We start from the raw sequence: 20,704 nt of genomic DNA, 5'->3' as shown, positions 1-20,704 counted from the left end.
ATTTCCAGTGTTAGGAGAACTGACTTTCAAGGACTTTCACTGTCCACACCTGATCGGCCTCTCCAGATACAAATGACCATGATTCTGACCCCACCCAGCTACCTGATACTTCCTGAACTTCATCCTGTACATGCATGCCCTGGTGCTTTCATTCAAAAGCTATGCTCTTTCTCCAGAGGCTCATTTCCCTGCCATCTTCATCTGTCCAGATCCTGCCCACCTGGGAAGGCTCACTCCTCCAGGACGTCTCTGCCACCCAGCTTCCACCCCCACATCCCCAGGACTCGCTGCATCTTTGGAGAAGATGTCTTCTCTGTACCAGTTTTTTCATCTATAAAATGGGAATAGTACCTTCCTTATAGGGTTGTTGTAATTATTCAGTGAATGAATATATATAAAGAGCTTAGAACAGTATCTGGCACATACTAAGCACTCTGTAAGTGTTAGCTATTGCTCCTCCTCCTCCCCTCCCTCCTCCTCTTCCTCCATCCTCATGCTGAAAAAAAAAAATGTCTACTGCCCCTCTAGGCATCACATCCTCATCCCTGGAAGGAAGGGAGGGAAGGAAGGCAAAGCACATAAAGTGAGTGATGGTTGTACCCATCTTTTTTTTAATTGAGGTGAAATTCATATAACATAAAATTAGCCATTTTATTTATTTTAATTTTTCTTTTAATTTTTATGAGAGAGAGAGAGAGAGTGCAGGAGGAGGAGGAGGGGGAGAGGGACAAGCAGACTCTATGCTGAACACAGAGCCCAAGGCTGGGCTCAATCTCATGACCCTGAGCTCATGGTCTGAGCTGAAATCAAGAGTCTGACGCTTAACCTGCTGAGCCACCCAGGTGCCCCTAAAATTAACTATTTTATTTTTTTATTATTTTTTAATTTTTAAAAAGATTTTATTTATTTATTTGAGAGAGAGATTGAGAGAATGAGCGGGAGGAGGGGCAGAGGGAGAAGCAGGCTCCCTGCTGAGCAGGGACCCCCCCCCTCCCCGATGCGGGGCTCGATCCCAGGACCCTGAGATCATGACCTGAGCCGAAGGCAGACTCTTAACCAACTGAGCCACCCAGGCGCCCTAAAATTAACTATTTTAAAGTGAACAATTCAGTGGCATTTAATATAGCCACCATGTTGTGCAATCAACTATCTAATTCTGAAGCATTTTTATTACCCCAAAAGGAATCATTAAGCTGTTGCTCCCATTCTCCCTTCCTCCCAGCCCCTGGCAACCCCCAATCTTCATCTTGTCTCCATGGATTCACCTCTTCGGACCAATTCCATCTGAAAGAGCTTTCCAGGAAGCCCCACCCAACCTCTTCTGCTCACATCTCATTGGCTAGGAATGTGTCTGAATTGGGGCGGGGCATATTACTGCCTTCGGCAAAGCCAGCTTGCTGTCATTCTACTTTCTGATATTTATTGAGCACCTACATCCATATTTTATTGAATCTCACACCCATGAATTCTTTTTCCATTTTAATGTTTTCCAAAATAAGAACTGTCTTATATTGATAATATCTCATTTTTAATGAAGTATACTAGGTATCAGGCACTGCTCTAGGTGCTAGGGATAAATCAATAAATAAAATAGACAATGTTTTCTGCCGTGTAGCGCTGACATTCTAGTGGTAGGGAGATAAACAATTAAACATGATAAGTAAATGAATTATTTAATGTGTTAAAAGATGATGAATGCGGGATGCCTGGGTGGCTCAGTCCGTTAAGCGTCTGTCTGCCTTCAGCTCAGGTGGTGATCTCAGGGTCCTGGGATCTGTCCCGCATCAGACTCCCTGCTCAGCGTGGAGCCTGCTTCTCCCTCTGCCTGCCACTCTCTTGCTGATAAATAAATAAATAAAATCTTAAAAAAAAAAAAAAGAAGATGAATGCTTAGAAAAAATAAAAAGTAGAGCAAAGTAAGGCCCACTTGGGGGATGGACCAGGGACGGGTTGCTATATTCATGTATTATCTACTGCTGTGTAACAAAATTGCCCTCCAAACTGAGCAGCTTTAAACAACAAACATTTATTATCTCAGTTTCTCTGGTTCGAGAAGCCAAGAATGGCGTGGGTAGGTCATTCTGGCTCAAGGTCTCTGGTGAGGTTGCAAACAAGATGTCAGCTGGGGCTGTGGACGTCCAAAACTTTGACTTGCGCTGGAGGGTCTGCTTCAGAGAAAGCTCACACATATGGCTGTTGGCATAAGGCCTTAGTTCCTCATAGGGTGTTGGCAGGAAGCCTCAGTTTCCAGCCATGTGGGCTTCTCCATAGGGCTGCTTGATGTCCTCAGGACATGTCAACTAACTTCCCCAGAGCAGGTGATTCAAGCGAGAGAGCAGGGAGAAACCTGCAGTATCTTTTAGGATCTAATCTTGGAAATGACACCGTTAATTCTGCTATATTCTCTTTGTCAGAAGTAAGTCACTGTGTCCAGCCCACATTCAAGGAGAGGGAAATTTAAGGAGGTGTATCAAAAAATTGGGGACATTTGGGGAAACCACAACAATGAACTAGGTTTCTCGCTTCCAACTCTGGCTCCACCACATACACCTTGTGACCTCAGCCAACCTCCTGGGTTATTTCCTGGGCGCCAGTTTCCTTCTTGGTCAAAAAGGACAATAACTTCTACTCTGCCTAATTTATTCCCTCAACAACTACTGCAGTCCTTTCTATGGGCCAAGTTCTGTTCTGATGCTTCAGAAATACTGTGTAGACCAAGAGAATCAAGGGCTCTGCTCTCAGGGAGCCGACCTGCTAGTGGGGAGACCTTCTTTCCAATAAAGCCAAGTGGTGGTAAACGCTAAGAAGCAAAGCAGAACAGAGTGAGGGGTTAGAGAGGGACAAGGGGTGACCAGGAAAGGTCTCTGTGAGGGGCTGACTTTGAGATGAAGATCTAACACAGTGAAGGAGGGACTCAGGGAAGAGCTTTCCAGGCTTTTCCTGGAACAGCAAGAGCCCCAAGAAATGAATGTGCCAGGGCACTCCAAGGTAGAGCAAGGAAGCTGTTCCTGGGCATGCTGGGAGCAAACGCAGCCCGCCCAGAGCCATGCTTCCCTGGCCTAAGTTACATCATGCCACTCATCTGCCAAAGTCCTTAGGAGGCCTAACAAGGTCCTTACAAGCCCCACGTGACCTTCCTCCCTCCTCCCTCCTCCCTCCTCCCTCTCTGACCTCCTCCAACCCTGAGCTCCCTCTGCCACAGCCACATACCCTCCTAGCTCAAGGCTTTACCCTAACTTAGGGGTGCAGAACCACCTGCAGTTTCTGATTCAGAAACTGATTCCCAGTCTGGGGCAGGTCCTTGGTGGTGGTACTGCCCCGGTCCCCAGCACAACAGTTTTAGAAGCACGCTCCATTTGTCCCCTCTGTTGGTATGGCGCTTGCCCCAGATCTCACATGGCTACTGCCCTCTCCTCCTTCAAGTCTTTGCCCAAATCCCAGTCTCGGTGAGGTCTACCCTGACTGTCCTGTGCAATACTTAAGCTGCCCCCCACCCGTACCTCCAATCTCTTCCTGATTCTATTTTTCTTTTTATTTTCATAGTACCTACCACTTTCTAACATGCAGATCATTATTTTACTTAGCTTATCTTTACTATATGTCCCTGAGGACTAACACGGGTTCTTAACCCAAACTCCGTGAACCCCTGAGGACCCGATGCATCCCCCAGAGATCTGCAAGCCTGCTGCATTTATATACTACAGTTTGTGACCAGGATGTCTGCAGCTTTCATTAGATTCTCGAGGAATTACTTGATCCCCAAAGCTTCAAGACCACTAGTAGATCAATGTCTGGCACAGAGTAGGTGGCCCAATAAATATTTATTGACTAAATGAAAGAACTTTTTAAACATCATTCACACTCACGCACTTTTTCATTTTTAAGAAAACTGTTTGCGGCACAATGGCTCCCAAATGTTGGTGTCCTTAGCCCAACTCTGTCAGAATGACAGGATTGTTTTTTAAAAACACAAATTCTTATAATTCAAAAATACCCTCACAGAATCTGAGTCAGGAGATTTGCATGGGGCCAGGGATTTAGTATTTTTCAAAGGCCCTCCCACCTTCCCCGCCTCGACACACGCCTCCAGATGAGTCTGAGGTGCAGCCCGGCTTAGGAATTTCCATGTAAAGCCATAATTGGAGAGAGTTTCAGGAGAATCAATTCCACTGTGCAGCGTTTACACTTTGCATAAAATATGATCACCTCCATGGTCACTTGTGACCTTGCCACAAGCTCTCAGGGTGACCAGGCAGGGATTACAATCTCCCTTTCACTGAGCAGGAAACTGAGGCCCTGGAGAATCAAGTGACAACACTCCCTCCCAACACCCAGTGGTCACAGTGCCTGCCAGTGGTGGGGATACGATTAGAACTTGGGCTTCTGAGGTTCTCCCCTCTGCACCAACTGGATAAACCCAAGTTCCAGGAAGTCCCAAGGACACTGCCAGGGGAGAGAAGCCAGAGAAGGGAGGGGCAGAGTGGCAAACAAGCGGAGGGCAAGGTTCGGGTGGCTGTCTCCTGGCCACCTGGAGAGACTCCAGCTGCTTTAAGGACACATGCATTCACGCGCTAGCTCTGGCTGAGCAGGACCCGGGAAGGCCACTTTTCCTTTGTGTGCCTCAGTCTCCTTATCTGCAGAATGGGGCTGCTTAATCCATGCCCTGCCCCCGTTACCGCGTTTGTGGAGCGTGAAGCACTCTAAACATGCAAGTTGCATACTGTTATGCAACAAACCCAACTCAGAAGATCTCCAAAGACAGAACTAAATCCAGCCTTTCGTTCATTTGAGGCACATTTTTGAGCACCTACTATGTGCCAGGCACGGTGATGTTGTTCTTTGAATGTTGGCATGTTGGTGAGGTTGGTGAGGTCCGGAGCCGACCGCCAAGAAAGAATATTTGAGATGTCTTTGGTGCAAAATGGTGGTTTTATTAAAGCCCGGGGACAGGACCCGTGGGCTCGGCTACTGCAGGTCCTCCTGCCTGCCACTCCCGGATTGTGAGGGGCAGTGATTTTATACCTTGGGTTGGGAGAAGTAAAAATAAGGGAAGTTCCAAAGAATTTTCATATGCTAAAGGAGACTCACAGGATCCTGGAGGAATATTATAATCTGCCTATCTCAAGTATTTGTCAATGGGCTGCAGGTTTTAAGGAGATTTCATTTTATCTACATTTCCTTCTGCCTTTGTTTCCCACATCAACTGGACCTGTCTTGCTGCATTTAACCCTCACAAAAATCCAGTAGGGTCAGTACTGCTTTTGCCCCCATTTTACAGATGAAGAAACCGAAGCTCAGGTGAATGAGTTCCAGTTCATTTGATCATTTCTTCATTCACCAAACCTTTACTAAAAGCCAGTTCTGGGCCAGGCTCCGAGCCAAGTGCTGCGGACATGAAGATAAACAAGTCCTTCAGGAGACATGCCCATAAATTACTTTAATAACAACTCAGTACATGCTTCCACCGACAAGTAAGTGGGAGCTGGTGGAGGAGCAACTGGTTCCCCTGGGGTTATGGGGACAAGCAGCTGGCTTTCCGTGCGACCTTGCGCCAGGCGTGCCTGTACCCTGGGTAGAGGTGGCAATCACAAAGCCTATGTTCCAGTCTCGCTTCTGTTAAAGCTTTGGTGTGTATTTCCAGGAAACCCCTTTCACCACTGAGCTTTGGTTTCCATCTGGAAAATTAAGAGGTTGGCTTGTGATCCTGCAGTTCTGGGGACCTAAACCTCTGGCCCCTCCCAACCCACCTTCCGGTCAGTTCGAGCTTGGCCCCAGCCAGTGCCAGACTGAGTCTGGCTGGGACACTCAGCCCAAACCCCTTGAAAAGCGCCAAACATCCCAGGGCAGCTGTGTTAGCCCCCGGCAGGGCCTGGGGTCCAAAGGGCGGAGCTCCGGGAGAGGCGGGGCTGAAACTTGGAGGAGCGGCACGGCCCGCCCAGGAGCGGTCCATCCAGCCAATGAGCGCCTGGAGGCGGGGAAGCCCCGCCTCTGCTATAAGAAGGTGCTGAAGCCGGGGGCGCGGCGCGGAGGTCTCAGAGCCCGAAGCCGTGGTGTGTGGTGTCCTAGGTGCCGGGGAGCTGCGACAACCGGGCGCGCGGGAGCTCTGAGTTAGGTGCGCCCTGGGTTGGGCAGTAGCACGAGTCGGGTTCCGTTTTCCTTTGCCTGACTGGGCTGCGGGAAAGGCACGGGACGCGGATCCCTCGCCGCGGAGGAAGAGCTGGCCGGGACCCCGGGACGCCCGCGCTGACCATCCGCCCGCCGCCCCCGCAGGCATCCGGCCCGCCGTCATGGCCGACCACCTGATGCTCACCGAGGGCTACCGCCTGGTGCAGAGGCCGCCGCTCGCCGCGCCCTCCCACGGCCCCCACGCGCTCCGGACGCTGCAGCCGTACGCGGGCCCGGGCCTGGACAGCGGCTTGCGGCCTCGGGGGACGCCGCTGGGCCCGCCGCCACCACCTCCGCCGCCGCCCCCACCCGGGGCCCTGGCTTACGGGGCCTTCGGGCCGCCGCCCGCCTTCCAGCCCTTTCCGGCCGTGCCACCGCCGGCCGCCGGCGGCGCGCACTTGCAGCCAGTGGCGACGCTGTACCCGGGCCGTGCGACCGCGCCCCCCGGCGTCCCGGGAGGGCCCCCGTGCCTGCAGCCGGCGCCTGGCGCCCCGGCCCCGCCACCGCCCGCGCACGCCCTGGGCTGCATGGACGCCGAACTCATCGACGAGGAGGCGCTGACGTCGCTGGAGCTCGAGCTCGGGCTGCACCGCGTGCGCGAGCTGCCGGAGCTCTTCCTGGGCCAGAGCGAGTTCGACTGCTTCTCGGACTTGGGGTCGGCGCCGCCCGCCGGCTCGGTGAGCTGCTGAGTGCGGCCGGGCGCCTGCCTGGCGTGCCCGAGAGGAGAAGGGGGGGATCTGACTGCCCGCCGGAGTCCGTCCCAAGCGCCCGGGCCCCGCGCGCACCCTCCGTGAGGGTGGAGGCAGCGGGTTAGTGCTCCGAGCCCGACGCCCGGGCTGGGACGCCTGGCCTCACTCCAGGCCCTGCCTCCTGCAGGATGACAGTGTAGCTCCACCTCTCTGACCCGGAGCCTCAGCGGTAAAGTGAAGGGGACTGGACCCCCTTTCGGACTCCCGGTTCTTGGATTCTCTGTCCTCTCGCATTCTCCCCTACCCCGCCCCCGAATCTGAGCCATTGCAGGCTACTGCCTGATAACCCCTTCTCTCCTTGTGCAACTCGCTGTGGTCACTGAGTCCCTGGAGCCGCCCATCCACCAGGCCTCCACCCTGCTGCCTGGGCCCTGAGGTCGCTGGGCCCCCGCCTTGGGGAGGGGAAGATTGTACAGCCCTAATCCCTGTACAGTGGAGCAATGCCCCATCTGGCCTCCAAAACCAAAATAAAACTGGGTCACTTTACAGTCTTCCGTTTTCATTTCTTTCTTTTTTTTTTTTTTAAGATTTTATTTATTTGACAGAGACACAACGAGAGCCGGAACACAAGCAGGGGGAGTGGGAGAGGGAGAAACAGGCCTCCCGCGGAGCAGGGAGCCCAATACGGGGCTCGATTCCAGGACCCTGGGATCATGACCAGAGCCGATTAACGACTGAGCCACCCAGGTGCCCCCGTTTTCATTTCTTTACCACTCCAACAACCCTGCACTATATTTGGCTTTTAGCGTCCCCAGTCCGTTGGGGACTCTGGGTGGGATAGAAGCCACAGCCCCTGACAGTGCCCAGGAAAGGAAACTGACAGTTTCTTTCAAAAACTATCCTGAGTTGTGCAACTGTTACATCATAATCTGGAAGGCCAAGGCTGCTTGGCGGTGGAGTGTAACCCAAAGGCACCTATGTTGGACTTCTCAGCTCCTGGGAGGGGTGGGAGAGCTTGGTGGTGCTGCCCTCACCTGTTTGCTTGGGGCCGCATGGAGGCCAGAGGGGAGTGGGAGGTACCTGAGGATTCAGACCCTTGGGGCTTTGAATCATGGCTCTCCTCCTTGGCCAAGACACCATCCAGTTTTCTGAGGCTATTTCCTCAAGAGATATGGTCCCTGTGTCAGGTGTTACGAGGACCACATGCAATGTGAGGCCTTTCGCACACGGGGCCAGACACCTAGGCAACCTCAGCAAATGGTAGCGATGCTTATCCACAGACTGGTGCTGGCTTTATCCCAGGGCTTGTGCCAACCTGGTCAGTGCCCTCCTGGAGTCACACTCCAGGTGGAAGTAAGGGGGTGACTGGAAGTCAGCTTACCTTGGTATGAGTAAGAGTGACAAGGGCTAGAAAACAGGACGGCCAAGTATACAAACCCAGAGGAAGGAGTGGTTTCAGCTGCTTGGAGGTGTGTCCGTTCAGGCTTCCGGGAGGCAGCGACATTTGAACGGAGCCTTGAAGGATGAGTCCATCCTTAGGACTTGGAGAAGGTGGCATTTAAGTGAAGAGCCCATTCAAAGGCAGGAAGCATACAACTACAGGGCACGCACAAGTGCATGGGGTCTCTAGAAGGAACAAAGGTCTAATGGCTTTGCAGCAACTTTGTGAAGTAGACACAGTCCCCATTCTGCAGAGGAGAGGCCTGGCAGGATTTGTCCTCAGTCCTGATCACCAGTGTGAGCTCCTGGCCCACCCTCTGCTGTTGACTCTCCGGAAAGATCCTTAGGTGGTTTGGGGTGGAGAGTGGGGGGAGCCAGGAGAGAAGTTCTGAAGGCAGGGAGGCAGCCAGGTCAGAGATGCTGAGGACCAGCTAGGACAGAGAAGTGGGGCTGGAGAGGAGAGAATGAATTTCAGAGACTCTGGAGAGGAACACTGGCTGGGCTTCACTCTAATGCCAAGCTTGTTAGTTAACAGGACTCTTCCTTCCAGCCTGTGAGATCACTCAGGGTACACTGTGTCCTCATGGGCTCTGGAGCCACCAGGACAGGCATGGAGTGGGTGACAGGAGGTGTTTGGCAAATGAATAAAGGTCTCCCCTGAGATAATGGGGCTTTCTGAGACAGGATGGGGAAGAAGGACAGATAGGCTTCAGGAAAGCAACTGCTCTGGGCTCAGAATGGGCAACGTTTGCCCCAGCTTTGCCTAAAACCCAGAGATAAAAACCAGGGGGCTGGGTTGGGATGGGAGGGTCTGACCCTCGTCTGGACACTGTCCTGATTCCCTTCTTTGTGAGCCTCAGTTTTCCCACTAGTAAAATGGGGCTAATATCCCTGCCCTGCTAAGGCAGTAAGCCTCACACAGTGAGGAGCAAATTCAGGGATGGGTTAACAAGCAGCTGGTAAGCACCAAAGTGCTCTCCATATGGAAGGGATTACAATGAAAACCCAACACCTGCTTCTTTATAGAGTTAAGGCAGGGTGGAAGGGGGTGTAGGAGTCCAGCTGCTGAGCTATTTCCAGCCCCCAAACCTTCCCAGCGGGGCTCCTAACAAGTTGGACAGAAGACAGGTGGACCAAATAGAAGGTAAGGCTGAGGCAGTCCATCACCCAGATCCCCAAATCCCTGATATCCTTTGGAGGATTCTTTGGAGGATGGAGAGTCCTTGGCAGCACATAGAGGCTTGTATTCTGACAGCCTCAGGATCCAGTTCCAGAAGCTACTCTTACTAGCTGCCTGACCTCAAGCAAGTCACCTTACTTTCTGAGTCTTGGTTCTCCTACGGGGATCACACCACTTCCTGTGGATCCCGAGTGTATCTTTCACCTCTTCCCGGGGCTATTTCCTAAAGCAACCTTTTGCCCTCATGCCTGTGGATTTCACTCCCATACTGGGCCTGGGTCTTCGGGGTTAAGAGTCAGGCTCCCTCAAGTTTGGGAACTGAGTTGTGGCACAGAGAAGACATTTTTCCATCTTTTTTTTTCCTTTCTTTCCAGATGAAAGTTTCCCCAAGGCCAAGGTCCATCATTTTGAATCATCTTTTCAACAATGACTGGATTTCATCACAAAGTAGTTTTTGGTGGTTGTTTTTTTCCCAAGACTTCTCTTGAATCATGTACAAAACAGAAATGCTAATAGTACCTCCTCACAGAGCTGCCGTGGAGATGAAGTAAGTCAATTCACATGAGGTGCTAAGAAGAGTGTAGTTTCTAGCTTATCCTCCCTGAGCCCGGGGCTTTTCAGGGATACCTTTATATTCAAGTCTTTAGAAAGACTGTGTTGTAACCAGCTAGTGAGGGGTAACCCTGTTGCAGGGGGGGGTCCCCCCGGAAGCAGAGTCTGATGCTGTTCAGCTTGCAAGGAGTTTATTAGGGAGTGCCCTAAGGACCAGCAGCTGTGGACGGAAAGGGCTGGAGCAGATGGGAGTAGTGAAAGCTACAAAGCAGACCCAACAAGAGCCTTGGCCAGCCCCGTGGGGGCCTCGGGCCGTGGCTGCCGATGGGCAAGGCAGCTCTCCACCACTGAGCAATCCCTCAGGGAGCTGCCAGGGGACGGCTGTCTGCTGGCAGCACCCGCACCAGCCAGGACAACTCATGGAGGGGGATCTGGGCGGCACAGTGGCCACCACAAGCACATGTGGGGACAAGGTGAGGCCAGCATCCTAAGAGTCCTAACAGCAAGGGCCTCCTTAAATTTGTGCTCCAGGTGTCTCATTTGCCTCTCCTTCATCCCAGGCCTGATTAGTACCTTCCCTATTAGCGGGGGGAAAAAAAGATCTTTGTAGGGAATATCAACCTTACGGGGTTGATGTGATGAGACTCTGTGTCAGTACCTGGTACGTGGCAGAAATAAATGAGATCCCTCTCACCATCGTCGTCACCATGCCGGCTCATCTCAGTGTTCAACAGTCATTTGTTGAATAAATTAAATGAACAGTCTGATCTTAGTATTTCCCAGGCAGCTTAGGTGTTCAGCTGATTACAAAATAATCCTCTCGAATTCCTTAATCCATCCTCGCCTAACTCTATATGCCACCCCTCTGTCGGCCATGCTGGGTCAGGATTACTGAGTCCCAACTTGTTGAGTGCCTACTGTGTGCAGGCAGGATGGGACCCAACGGCAGCCAGTAGGTGCTCTTTCTTTTCCAGTCTCTCCTTTAACCACCACCCAACCCCGTAAGTAGCACTCCTAGGTACTTTCACCCCCATTTCCGAGGTCAGAGAATTGGGGCTCAGACAGGGAATTGCTCCTCCAGGTCACACCCCAGTAAGTGCTGGGGTGAGCAAGCCCACTGCGGCATTCCCAGGGCCCCCCCCCCCCCCCAGGCTGGGGCTGGCCAAGGGCCTGAGCCTGTGTGGAGCAAGAGCAGAATCCCAGACCTGGTTCTGCCACTTGGTGGCCGTGGGACGCAGAAGTCACTGAGCCTCTTTGAGCTTCAGTTTCTGTACAGTGAGAAGGACGATCCCCTTGGTGTGTGTCCAGGGATTCGAATGGGATTGGGCTTCCGCGAGCACGTGGCAAATAGAGCAGTGAGCTGGGGGTGAAGAGGCACACATTCTCACCCAGGCACCTGCTCTGGCGAGAGACCCGCCCGCACACACCGGAACTTGAGCTGTGGGCCAGCCCAGAGGGGGCACAACATAGAGTCACGTGCCACGGGTTCTAGGCAGGGGCTGCTAAGCAGCCCAGGGCCTGGCAAGTCCTGAGAGCTGGTGGTGATGAAAGGGTAGGGGTGGATCTGCCCGGGGTGGGGTGGGACATCCAGGTAAAAGCCCAAGGCCCAGAGTGTGCTGGGCCACATAGAGGAAATAAAGCTACTCTGAACTCAGTGTTCCCATTGGTCAAATGGAGACACCACAGGCTTTTCTCGAGGATGAATGAAGGAAGCCCAGTGCCTGCCCTGGGAACTGCTCAGATGTTGGGAAGCATGACCACAGGGACAAGAAGGAGAAAGCCTTGACCCAGCCCGCTTCCAGGCACCTTCCCACCCTCCATTCCAGCCACTGCAGGATCCTTAAGCCTCAATACTTGGCCTGTGCTGTTTCCTTGGCCTGAAAGACCTCCCTCCAGGGCCTTTTCCACCTGCGAAAGGCCTATTTCACCAGGTATCAGAGTTAATGAGGACTCTTCCTCCCAGACTGTGAGGTTCTGAAGAAAGAACCTGATTCATCGCTGACCGCCTCCGCCCCACATGGTTCTCCGAGCCGGTATTAGGAAGCACTAGAGTGACTGCTTCCTGGCCCCGGGCTTGGGAGAGAGGGTCCGGGCCAGAGTCCAAGATGGAGTTGGGAACACTAGTGCAAGCTCAACCATGAACCTGTGACCCGAGGCACGTTATATGAGTGCTCTAAACATGGTAGGTGGAGAACCACATTCCCTACCCTCCCACCTTGCAGGCGTGGGGAGGCAGTGAGGCTGGACCAAGGGAGGAGGGCAGGAAAATGCAATGCTTCCCTGGCATGTGGTGGACCAGCACTCCGGGAGGTGGCTGGAGTTACTGGCCTCATCCTATTCTGTGGGCCTCCTTCTCGGCAGCTGAGGCTCCAACGGGTCAAGCCATCTACTCACCAATACACAGGACTCTTGGGAAGAGGTGGTTCTCATTTGTAGGACGAGGGCTGTTGGACATCAATAAGCATGAAGTCCAGCTATGCCCCACAGAGGAGGGGTGAGTCAGGGATGGGGCAGGGAGTCCTACACAGCTTGTCCGAGGGTGGTCTCCAGATGGACTTGCTCCTTTACCCCTTCCTAGTGAACAGCTCCAGCTATGGGCCGTGCCATAAAACTGGCACATCCAGGCAGCAGGATCCCCTTGGCACCCAGCCTACCCTGGTCTGGCAGAGAATATGAGTCAAGTAGTGTTTGTTTTTAAAACAAAAACTCCATTTTTAGTCAAAAGTGATATGCACGAGAAGCAACATAACTTCAAACAATTTAGAAGGTATAAAGTGAAAATTCAAAGGCCCTGCAGGTTTTCCCACACGCATACATACGATGTGTACATTCTCGTGTGTTATATACGTACATCCCTTTTTCATAATGATAGGATTATACAATCTTATAGAATTGGATTTTTTTCACTTAATGTATTTTTAGAAATCTTTCCCTTGTCAGTAAATATGGCTCCATCTTACTCTTTTTAGTGACTGCAGTGTGCATTATCTACTTAAACCGGTCTCCTGTTGATGGAAATTGAGCTTCTTTGCTGAATTTTGCTGTTACTAAATAATGCTACAAGGAGCATCCTTGTGGGTTTATCCTTGAACCCTTGTGGGAATATCTCTGTAGAATGGATTCCTAGAAGGGGCATTACTGGATCAGAAGATAGGAGCAAATAAAACTGTGAGAGCCACTGTGAAATGTTCTTGAAGCGGCTGCTCCCAATCACCTTCCTGCTAGCGCCGTGACCGAGTGCCCGCTGGCTCTCACCCTTGACCACCACAACTGGACATTAGCCATGTCTTCAATAGTTACCTCCCTGAGTTGAAAGGAAAAAAAGGTTATTTAATTTCTATTTCTTTGATTACCAATAATAATATTGTTTATTTGTATTTCTTCTCCCAAGAATTACTTGTTCACGCTCTTGCCTGTGTTCCTGCTGGGCTGTTTGTCTTTTTTGTTACTGAATTAGAAGAGTTCATTATATATTATGAATAGCAAGCCTTGTCTTTTGTAAATGTTGCAGATATTCTCTCCTGATCTGTTGCTGGCCATTTGACTTTGTTTAAGGTATCTTTTGCCTTTTGGAGTTGTTAATTTTTATATCATTAAATCTCTCCCCCTCTTTCTCCCACCTCAAGAGCTTCTGGATTTAAATTAAGGACAAGAATGCTCTGGTGCTCCTCAGAGATAGTTGAAGAACACAGGCAGAGTTGTGTTTCTGCCGGCACTCTGCACCCAGAGAGCAAAGTCAACACTCTGGCCACAGGGGCTGAGAGACGAGCCCAGGTCTCAGGGTCATCCAGACCTGGATTAAAATTCTGGCCTCAAACTACATATATGACATCTGGAAAAGCCACTTTACCACTCTGAGCCTCTGTGTTTGTTTTCCTTTCTAATCTGAAATATGTATAAATACATACACACCCGACTGGTCAGAGTAGGTGAGCTAGAGGCTGACGTGTGCATAGCAGCACAGTGCCTGGCCCGCGGTAAGTTCCCAGAATGTGATCGCTGTGGCCAATGTGAGTATAATAGGTGCTGAGAAAGCAGGAGCTGGTAACAGTGTCCAGACAGGAGGGCAGCGTGGGGACAGTGTCCCCATGTCCCATGTAAATGCTGGAAGGATGGGGCTCTTCCACCTGCAGAGGGAGACCCAGAGGCAGAAGCGGACATTTGCTGTTTATGCCTTCCAGAATCCGGTCCTCCCCCACCCCCTGCTAAAAGGTTTCTCCAAATTCTCTTTGGGGAACCAACTCCCCTTCATTTAATTTGGGTAAGTTGCCTGTTTCTCTATATTTGATTCAAAATAACATTTTTACTGTAAAATGAGTGTAGACATCCCAAAAAGTTCTTCAGTTTTCCGTGACTATTTTGAAATAGCTATGTTTTATCTCCTCCTCTTCTTCACATCAAAGTCTTTCAAATTTCCAGCTAAACACATGCCCTAACTACATGAGCTGTCTGCTTATGAGGTCATCGAGTACTGACTCATAAGATCTCACCTAATTCTCCCAGTGATCTGACTTAATACATTATTATTCCAGGCTACATAGAGGCAGGGAAACTGAGGCTCATGGAGGTGAAGGGACTTGCCTACCACCACACAGCTTGTAATTTATTGAATTTAATGTACTTAGGATAGTACATATAATCAGTCAACCCAGCTGCTGTACAAAGGAAACCAGAAACATTTTTAAGTGGCTAAAGGGTAGAAAATATTTCTTTCTAGTTTTACTCATTCAGAGCTAGATTGTTTCCTTCTTGCTGCTCTGTGATTCACGACCCCAACCCCATGAGCCAGGATGGCTGCTCAAGTTTTTTGGAGTTCAGTTTTTGGGGGTTGGGTGGTTTTTGGTTTTGGTTTTTTAAATGGGGGGTTGTCTTTGTGGAGTGGAAGCTGGGTCACAGACATCTCCATGTCCAGCTCTCAGGAAGAAGATATCGAGGAAATAAGCACAACCAATGTTTTAAGGTCCAGATACACATTACTTCTACCCAGACTCTCTTGACAAGAATTTATTCACAGGACCATGCCTAGCTGCGAGGAAGACTGAGGAATATGCTTTCTGTTATACAGAAGATGGGAAGAATGGATTTTGACGGACAACCAGCCGTCTCTACCACAGCAAGTGGTAGTAATAAGTGGCTCAATTGAGATTAGAACTCAGGTCTCTCACGCCCCAGGATGCTTGGTGGGGATGGAGAAGACGTCAGGGGACATGTATGAAGAGAACCGTTGGAACTGGGAAGAGTCAGTGTCAGTCAGTCACCAATGTGAATGTGCACTTCGGCTGATTCACTTCCTTTCTTTGAGTCTTGGTTTCTTTATCTGTGAAATGGGGATGATGATGGTACTTACCATGGGTTGCTGCTATGAATGCACTTACCCAAAGTTTGTGACACACACTAGGTGCTCACACGGTGGAATGGATGGAGTAGAATTGGACATGAGCACATGAAAGAAGAAAATCGCAGGGGAGGTGACAGTGTGTCCAATGGCCAAGTGGCATGAAGGAATAAGGCTTGATTGGGAAAGGCAACACGCCGGTGTGTTAGCAGGTATGGTGGTGGTCAGATGAGCGAATGACATACTTGAAGGAGGCAAGGGCCAAAGAGGGATGCCCTTGAGTGGCAGGCTGAGGAGCTTGAACTTGATCCTGTGGGTAATGGGGGAGGGGCGTGGAGTCTTTGTGCAGCATGGAACAAGAGTTAGGTTTGTGTTTTGGAACAATCACTCTGACTGCTGTGAGTAGAACGAATTCAAGAGGGGCACCGTGGAGAAATGGAGGCTGCTGAGAAGGCTGTCACACCAATTCGGGGAGACAGGAGGGCCCCAGGACAAGTGGTGACAAGGTGGGGTACATGGGAGAGATGGTGAAGACAGAAGGAATGAGCCTTAAGAGAGATTTGGTTTGAAAAACCAAACATTGGCATAAATAGACACTCTTGCTGAATAAACTGTAGGTTTAGGATTATTTAGGATTAGGTGAGTGGCTTTAAGTGAAAAAATAACAACCGCTTGAATAAAATAGACCAGGTAGGTGGTCCAGGACTGGTGGGGTTACCACAGTGTCAATACCTATCTTATTGCTTATTGTCAACATCTCTACTTTATTGCTTCATCACTCATGGCTTAGACCTCATGGTCCCAAAAGGGCTGCTCCAGCCACTATATCAATATTCCAGCCAGAGAGGGGGAAAGAGAAGGAGGAGGGCCCATTCTGGAAGTTGCCCGCACCCAACCACAAAAGAGGCTCAGAACTGTTGTCTTTATTCTGAGTGGCCATGTGTCTAAGTAGAATTTGGGGGTTCTACTACTATGAAGAAAGTGGGAACGGAGATTAGGGGCAAAATGCTGTCTCAAAAATGGGCTATGGAAGTGGAGGCCACAGGGAAGAGAGGAGCCAAAATGATTCCTAGGAGTGTGGCTTGCAGGACAAGGTGGCTCTTCCCCGTGGCGGCAGCAGGAGGACGGGCAGGTTGGGAGACTACAATGAGATCAGCATGGACGCATCGGGACATCTGGGGTTGATGGCCAGCCCGAGGCAGGCTGGACAAATGGGCCAAGTGCTCAATGGTGAGGTCCGGACTGAGAATAAGCGTGTTTTGGAGTTATTCGCATATCAGCAATCACCATAGGAATGGCCACGCAGAGTAATAACAGAAAGTGGCCAAGGACAGAAGCGTGGGGAACACAAGAGAAGGGAGGGAAAGACTGAGAAGCAGCCAGGGAGGTAGGAGGAGAACCAGCAGAGAAGATGTCATGAAAGCCACCGAAGGAGGTGTGGTCAACAGAGTCTAGTGCTGTTGAAACACCAGACAAAATGAAGGCTGAAAAGAGGCCGCTGAGTTTGGCAACCAGGAAGAGAAAACTGACTTTGCCAAAGCAGTTTCAGGGGAGTAGAGGGGCGTTAGTCAGCAGGTCGGCGGGAGGTGAGAAAAGAAGGGTCAGTAAAGGTAGGTGGGGCTTGGTTAGGTCATCTTTTGGACCTCAGTGTTTTCATGGGTCAAGTGACCAGTGACCCACGCTTGGGGCTTTTCGGTTGGGTTTTCCCCAGGGCTTGACCCAGATGGTGCCAACGGGAGATGAGCTGCAATACCCCACTTTGCTCAGGAGGTGGCAGCACCACACCAGGTGACACCACCAGGATCAACACACTGCACAGAAGTGTATTTTCAGGGAAATGAAGCTTAGTTCCTCCTGGAGCACCAAAGCTTTGGGGATTTTCACCATCTTGGATGAGAGCCTTGAGCAGAGAAAACTGAATGGGACTTTGGGTTCAAATCCTGACTGTCACTTACCGGCTGTGTGACCTTGAGTAACTGGCTGTGTGATCTTGAGTAAATCCTTCTTCCTGGTTGACAAACTGGGGATGATAACAAGCCCAAACCGGCATCTCGGGTCACTGGGCATCCCCAAATGAGTGTGGTTGTGTCTGATGGCCTTGTAGACAGATTCAGGGCAAGGGTGGGCAGTGGGGGCTTGGAAGCAGGGGGAGGGGACCCCGACCGGACGCGGCCAGGGGCATGCCTGTGATCATACAAGGACTGGATGGAGCAGTGCTTTGGGAGTCAGAAAAGCTGGGCTCAGACTCTGCAGATGAGGAAACTGAGGCTCACAGAGAGGAAGAATGACTTTTTCACACTCACAGCCCTCAAATAGGCAAAGGCATCAAAACCAACACTTGGAAAGAATTTTATTTTTAAAAATATTTTTAAAGCATTGAAATTGTACCATGGGAAAATCAACTCTGTGGGACTTCTTTGCCACTGCAGGGTTTGTGTTTTCTGCTTCTACACTTACGACTTCTGAAGGTGTCCTCTCCTCTGGTTCTTGTTTAACCCGCACATTCTGGGAAAGGCCCCGCGTCTACTCTTTCCTCCCAGGGATGACACAGGGCACGTTCAGGACCTGAGAGAAGGAAGACCACCCAAGGACAAACCTGGGGGTCAAAAAACTTGGGCTCAGCTCTAGGCTCCTCCCTGGATTACTGGGCCTCAGTTTCCCCATCTGAAAAATACGACGGTTGGACCAGCCAGCCCTGGGAGGTTTGGCAGTTCTGAGTTTTTATGAAGGCTTTTGCTTCTCCTTGAGCTTCCCTGACCACTCCTCCTAAAATTGCCTCCCCTTAATGCTGCCACCATTCCTGTTTCCATTTTCTTGACTTCAGAGCACTTATGCTCTCTGAAATTATCTTGTTTGGCTTTTGTTTAGTTTATTTTCTGTCTAGACAGTAATCTGCTGTCTACTTTATGTGAGCAGAGACTTTGTGAGTTTGGGAGAGCCACAGTGACCTTGGTGCCTAAAAGAGTGCTTGGCACGTAGCTGAGATGAACAAACAATTGTGGAATAAATGAATGAAGGGCAGAGAACACAGCCCCTTACTCTCCCAGTCCCGGAGTCTCCATTTCTCAAGCCGTGGACTGCTCAGCCCTGCCACACCTCTCCCTCTTCCAGGCATGCCGGTCCTAACTAATGGGCCCTCGTGGTAGGGTGTCCTGACCCCAAGTCCAGCCTCCTTCCTGGCTCCAGGCTGGAGCTGCAACACCAAGCCAAGGTCTTTACTGACGCCTTGTGGCCATGGAGACATATAACAGGGACTGGGAGGATTCCCAGGTGGGAGATGGTCAATCTCGGGGGCCCCGCTTCCCTCCCTGCCTGCAAACCAGCACTGACCCATCACCTGGGTTCCCAGGCTGGGGCAGGGGGCTGGTGATGGCTGCAGACAAGAAGCAGATGCGCTTCTTGCCCTCCAGGAGCTGAAGTAACACCTGGGGCAGGGGAGGTGGGGGACGGGTCATAAGGGCCAAGAGAGGAGCTAGGGGAGAGTCTAGCGGGAGGGAGGACGAGAGGTAAGGATCCAAGCCACCCAGGTTCTGAGCAGGCAGGGCAGCCTGGGTCTTGATCCTCAGGATCCTCCCCAGGGTAACTGTTTCCCAGCAATCTTCCTCCTTTCTTCCAGGAAGTCCTCCATGTCTCCCACCCACTTCAGAGGCTGTGTGGGCAAGAAGAAGAGGGAGGAGGAGGAGAGTCTGGTGCCCACAGAAGGCACTGGGGCAAAAACAGATATGTAAGGAGAGTTTACAGAATGTTCTGCTTTGTGATATGCACTGTAAACCTTTGACCTCGCTGCTTCTGGTAAAATCCACCTTACTAGCTGTTTTAATCAGGTCTTGCTGAGATGATGCTGCGAAGCAAGCAAATCTAAAATCTCAGTCAGTGGCCTAAAAATCAGGTATCATTTCACACCCCTGAACATACAGGTCAACTGCAGTTCAGCTGATATTGTCTGGGTCAAGCTAGACTCCTGACTTTGAGACTGGTTCAGGTCTGCCCCGCCTGTCTGCATTCTGGACTCAGGATGAAGGAACAATAGCCATCTGAGTCTTCTCATGGCGGAGGAAGGAAGCGCCAAGAGGCTCGACAGAGCCTCTTACGCCCTTACCTTGGAACAAGCACACTATCCTTTCCCCCCACATTCCGCTGGCCAAAGTAAATCCCATGGCCAAGTGTAAAGTCACTGGGGTGGTGGAGTGGATGTCGTGGTGCTCAGATCCCTTCAGGGCCTGTGCACCCATTCTCCAGCTGCTGGCTCACAACTATCACCCACTGGGGATGGCCCCTGGCCATAGGGAACTGCCTCACCCAAAGTCATGCCCTCCCAGGGGCAGCTCATGGCCAGTGATCGCCGAAGCATGGAAACAAAGGCCTGCCTCCTTCCCTTAATTTATTAGGCACAACCCTGAAGGGCGACCTGAGTTCCAGAGCTCCTGAAGGTCAGCAGATGCCTCAGTGGAAATTGCATTACAGATTAATTTCTCCCTCTGCCCCGTCCTGCCTTCCTGACATCCCCACAGAGGCATCTCCTGAGAGCACTCCCCAGTGAAGCTGCTGCCCACCACTCAGTCTCAGGCTCTGTTTGTACGAAACCCACTGTAAGGCAGGTAGGGAAGTATACACCACCCAAAGGTAGCCATGGCAACAATGAAGGAAGAAAGACTTTCAGACAAATAATATAATCTACTACAATGGTTAAAGAATGCATCATGGAGACAGATCTGATTTATTTTGGTTGCAACTGAATGCTGGGCACATGCTCAGTGTGTATGTACTGATTTTCTCTTTTATACTGGGGTTCCAAGTAAGTTATGTTGTAGCAAATGTTCTGGGGCTTAAAAAGAAGGGCACCCAGTCTGTAGCATTTTTTATTGTAGCCCCAGAAAACTCATACGCCAGGCTAGCAGCTTTCACAATCCTGTTGCACACACGAGGTGGGTGGAAGGGGGAAAGTGTGCCCCCCAACTTCTCAGAGGGAAAACAAAGTTACTTCAGCAACTGGAACTGTCCAAAGTACATCAAATAAGCTATCTAAATTGGGAAATAGGTAGCATGGGGGTTTTGGATCTGCAAGAGTGTAGAAACTGCAACAGATTCAGAGCACCCCACATGAGCTAAGCAGTCCCAGGCTGCTGGGTACGGCTTCTGAGTCAGAGCCTTTAAGAGGCCCTCCGCTTCTGTTTCTGCCCTCTCAGCATGTGAAGAAGCCCAGCCGGATCTACTGGAGGATGATAAGCCACATGGAGCAAACACAAGCCATCCTGTCCATGGACCAACCAGGGTGCTGACAGCCCGTGAGTGAGGTCATCTTAGACCATCCAGCCCCAGCCAAGATGCAACCACATTAGTGAT

General features: G+C 51.0%; 1 protein-coding gene across 1 annotated transcript; it reads left to right on the top strand.

Moving 5' to 3' along the window:
* Positions 1–5,878: 5,878 nt before the first annotated feature.
* On the top strand, positions 5,879–7,399 carry CITED4 (Cbp/p300 interacting transactivator with Glu/Asp rich carboxy-terminal domain 4). The gene has a single exon (XM_027615519.2). It carries the CDS (start codon positions 6,288–6,290, stop codon positions 6,852–6,854), a length of 567 nt encoding a protein of 188 aa, XP_027471320.1. The 5' UTR covers positions 5,879–6,287; the 3' UTR covers positions 6,855–7,399.
* Positions 7,400–20,704: the final 13,305 nt, after the last annotated feature.

The sequence above is a fragment of the Zalophus californianus genome, chromosome 4, assembly GCF_009762305.2.
Source record: "Zalophus californianus isolate mZalCal1 chromosome 4, mZalCal1.pri.v2, whole genome shotgun sequence".
Classification (NCBI taxonomy): Eukaryota; Metazoa; Chordata; class Mammalia; order Carnivora; family Otariidae; genus Zalophus; species Zalophus californianus.
This window is presented reverse-complemented; position numbering and strand designations above follow the sequence as displayed.